The sequence below is a fragment of the Bison bison genome, unplaced genomic scaffold (assembly GCF_000754665.1).
Source record: "Bison bison bison isolate TAMUID 2011002044 unplaced genomic scaffold, Bison_UMD1.0 scf7180017864160, whole genome shotgun sequence".
Taxonomy (NCBI): Eukaryota; Metazoa; Chordata; class Mammalia; order Artiodactyla; family Bovidae; genus Bison; species Bison bison.
Genome location: NW_011494732.1, coordinates 6,952,762 through 6,956,870, shown reverse-complemented (window position 1 = coordinate 6,956,870; position 4,109 = coordinate 6,952,762). Strand labels below are relative to the sequence as shown.

The following is a 4,109-nucleotide window of genomic DNA, read 5'->3' as shown; positions in this document are numbered from 1 at the left end:
CCCGGGCGCCCCTGCATCCGGGACCAGCCAGGCCACCCCTCGCTGCCCGCCCCCTGCCCCCTGCCCCTAAGCGTACTCGCTTGCGTCCACTCAGCTCCTGGGGCTTCTCGTATTTCCGCTTCCGCCTCAGGTGCACGTCGTCCGACTTTCGGCGCAGGATGCCGTCGGGGGGCACCTTCTTGGGGTGCTCGTCGGACCTGCGCCGGGGCGCCTCCTCACACTCACTCCTCCGCTTGGCAGGCTCCTGCCCTTCCTTGTTGTCCCGGTTCATCTTCTGCTCCTTGAGCAGGGAGCCAGGCAGGTTGGAGGCGTACTTAAAGCCAGGGCCACGCTTTTGCTTGTAGGCCAAAAACAGAGAAGGAACACACCAACTGTATATCTTTGGACTTGCCCCTGCCCCAGAGTCCGCAGTAACCCCTCCCAGCCGACGTCGCCGTGGCGGGGACAAGCTGGGTCTGGCAAGGCCAAGGTCTACCCCTCCCGGGCTGACCCCTGGGACTTGGAGCCCGGCACTCACTTTCCCGGTCTTGCCGGCGTGGTTACACTTGGGACACTCCCAGCAGTTTGGAAGCTCATCGTTGACCACGCCCTCTGACTCCTTAATCTGGGAGGGACACACACCAGTCAGCAAGCAAAGAGGTGGGGAACAAGGCCAGCTCTGCCCCAGGCATTGACACCCCCTCCCAAATGCTATTTCCATACCACCTTTGACCAAGAAAAAACAAGAGTAGTAAAGACGGTGGCTCTGGATTCAGGTCAGGATTCAAATCCTGATTGTGCCTCTTCTAGCTCCATGATCATGGGCAAATCGCTTCATTTCCGTGGACAAGTACCCTCAGCCATAAATGGAATGTGCCTGTTTCCCTGGAGTTATGCAAGAATTTAATGAGGTAACCTAGTGAAAGCAATTAGCTCAGGGCCTGGCACCCAGCAAGGACCCACAAACTGTTCACTCATCTCATTGCACCATACTGGGTGCTTGGTATCAGCCAGTCAAATGTGCTCTCCCGGTTCTCCTGGAGATTCAGATCCAAGAGAGAGAGAAGTGACCAGGGGCTGGGGGCAAGTCGAGGCACCCTTTTCAGAGTGGGAGGTGGGTATGTTGGGGAAAAGGGGATAAGTGTCAAAACAAACCTCCGCTAACGTCACTGAGGGAAAGGGGACAGAGTCGAAGCACCCTTTGAGGCGGGCCCACTGGTGGACCCACCCTCATCTCTCTAAACAGAGATACACCTGGGCTGGCGGGAGGTGCCAGGTATGACGACATTCACTTGAGACAGAAGTGTGAGGTATGTGCCAGCCCAGAGCAGTTGATTCCTTTCAAAGGTGGAACCGGCTGCCTAAGAAGGGCAGGCCCAGCATGACAGTCCCCAGGTTGAAGGCAGGCCTGTCCTGGGCACACTGAGGGAACAGGTTCCTGGCACAAAGGACAGGAATGCAACCACCTGTTGTTACACGACCCGCGCTCTCCTGGCCCAGGCCTTACTTTCCCAGAAGACCCAAAGGCAACCCAACTACCCAGTCTCTCTGGCCCAGGTCCAAGACTCCGGGAACTCTGTGGGTCTGAGGTCCTGGCAGGTGGAGTGTGTGCATGTGCATGCATGCGTGTGTGCAGACATGGGCGTGTGCAAGGTCTGAGCTAGTCCAGGCCCTTCTGCTCTCAGCTCATCCTCGGATGCACAGAATCCCCCAGACTCCCAGGTTTTCCAGGGAAGGAACTTACTCCCCTCCACCCCAACCACCCCCAGTGGAGCAGTGTCAGCACCACAGAGAGAGCCAGGGTCAGGTGTTGAGCAGTGCAGCCCGATGCCCCCAAGCCTGCTCACCTTAAGGCATCCAGGGTGGATGATTTCATTGCAGATGGAGCATTCCATGAGCATGAGGTTAAATTTGCCTTCTTCCTCTTCCACTGTGTCCTCTTTTCCTGCCTCGCCACACACCAGGCACACAGCGGTGTGAGGCAGCACTGGCTGCAGGGTGGGGAGAACACAAGGGAAGTCAGCATGGCCAGGACCCCCTGGGGAACAGATCAAAGGCAATGAGCTCCCCTCGGGCCTTCCAGGAGCCCTGGGAGAACCAGCGCAGGGCTGCCCACCGTTCATTCATTCATTCAAATCCTTATCCATGTACTACCTCCACACGCCAGGTACTGTTCCAGCACTGAACCAGGCAGATAGAAGTCTCTGCCATTCTGAGCTTACATTTTAGTAGAGAGAAGCAGACAAAATGAAGAAGAGTCTGTTAGATGGTGACAAAGGAAATGGAGAATAAAGCAAGGAGGGCCAGGCCAGGGGAGAGATGAGGGAAAGGAGGGCTGACCTGAAACACAGGTCAGGGACCGCCTCACACTTGAGACAAGACCTGCAGTGGGAGGTGGGGCACAAACCAAGCCTGGATGTGTTGGGGCTGAGGCTGTATCTCTCCAGCAGCCATCAAAGCACGGACTGAGGATTCTGGGTCCTCAGGACTTTAAAGGGAGGTCAAACTATCTTCAGAATACCACCAAGACGCCATCTGCTTTTTTCACTGTGCGGGTGAAACCACTGGTGTCAGGCTCCAATATGCCCGGGCAGTCACTGGACCATTCCTGGTTATACGTTCCTTAAAGAAATGGCCAGTTTCATTTAAGGACATCGTAATTTCATTAAAAGTCTGACCTCTGAGGTCACATCCTTTTCAGATTCTGCATGACAAAATAGGAAACAGCCATTAACTATTTTAGCTGAACACCAAAGAATGACGGTTATCTAAAGGAAAAGCACTTGTGACCAAGCTGTGAGCTGAACTCGCCACTTTCTCCACAGAACATCAGTTTTTTTGGAAAGAAGACTGATTTTAAAAAAAGGGGGGTGGTAATGGCACATTTTTTCAAGGATGAAAATAAGTGAGCCTGTCACAGAAAAATAAATGAAGACATTTGTTGCAGATGATGAAATACAAATTTTCAAACAAAAATCAGAATTTTGGAAAACTTACATTAACCATCATAAAATAGACAACTTCCCAATACTTAAAGACATTCCTGAGGACACTAGTGGTGGTGTTAACAAATGTGTTCATTTATTATTTTTCTAACATTGTATAACACTATTTGCCCCTACTTGGAAAATCTGTAAAAACTAAGGTGAGCCAGTATTTTCCAAATGTCCAGTGTCTGATGTTACAATATTATGCAGGAATACATGAGGGGCAAGAAAGACTAATGAATTTTAATGTAACACTATGAAAAGTGTGTTGATACAGTTTCAGATTCCACACTGCAACTAACCCCTGAGCACTCACCACCTGTCCCGTTCTGGTGGTGGATCAGAATATTCACAATTCCCTGAAAACACTACAGTAAAAGACTACTCCCTTTTCCAACTACGTATCTATGAGCCCAAATTTTCCTCAGAGTTCTTCTAAAGCATTACCGCAAGAGAATAAATACAGGAGCATATGCGAAAACCCAGGTCTTTTCTAATGAACCAGGCATAAAATAGATTTACAAAAACATAACAATGCTATTTTTCCTACTCATCCCTTTTGCTTTGGAAGATGTTATTTCTCATAAAAATGTTGTTTATGCTAACATACAGTGTGGGTTTCTTGTCATTTTTAAATTTAGAATTCAAAACATTAAAAAAATTTTATTACAGTAATGTTACTAAATAAATAGCCCACATAAACAAAAGCTCTTTGGGGGTTCTCATAATTTTTAAGAGGGTATCCAGAGACCACAAAGTTTGACAGCCAATGTAGTCCTAGACTGTAAACCCCTGTGGGCAGGCTCTCGCTCTCTCCTCCTTATACACGCCCGCCTCCCAGTACTCAGAATCCAGAGGAAACACGATCAGTTTTTAGTAAACTGAGTTAAAACAGCTTCAAATAAGCTAGGATATACACTCCACTGATAACTAGTAAAAGTCTATAACATGACACGTTTCCGTTCAAGTGAATGGAACACTGAAGACAAAGGAGTGCTCATTGGTTCAGGTGAGGAGGGGCAGACTCAGAGGCCAAGCGAATGCAGAGACACAGGAGCGGAAGCCCCGGCCCAGGCTTGAGGGAGAGGGTGCTGGCGGCGGGAAAGGGTCAAGTCAGTGGGGAACGTGTCCTTGGGAGAGGGT

General features: G+C 50.1%; 1 protein-coding gene across 2 annotated transcripts in view; it reads right to left on the bottom strand.

The window, feature by feature from the left end:
• Positions 1-4,109, bottom strand: part of KDM2B (lysine (K)-specific demethylase 2B) — a 119,183-nt gene that overhangs the window by 9,532 nt on the left and 105,542 nt on the right. The window contains exons 15-17 of one of the 2 annotated variants that reach the window (XM_010841340.1): positions 1,827-1,970; positions 518-604; positions 77-346 (exon numbers count right to left, since the gene is read on the bottom strand). In XM_010841340.1, the coding sequence (XP_010839642.1) occupies positions 77-346; positions 518-604; positions 1,827-1,970 (501 nt within the window). The remainder of the gene's footprint in view (positions 1-76; positions 347-517; positions 605-1,826; positions 1,971-4,109) is intronic. The other variant, XM_010841341.1, reaches the window with a different exon arrangement.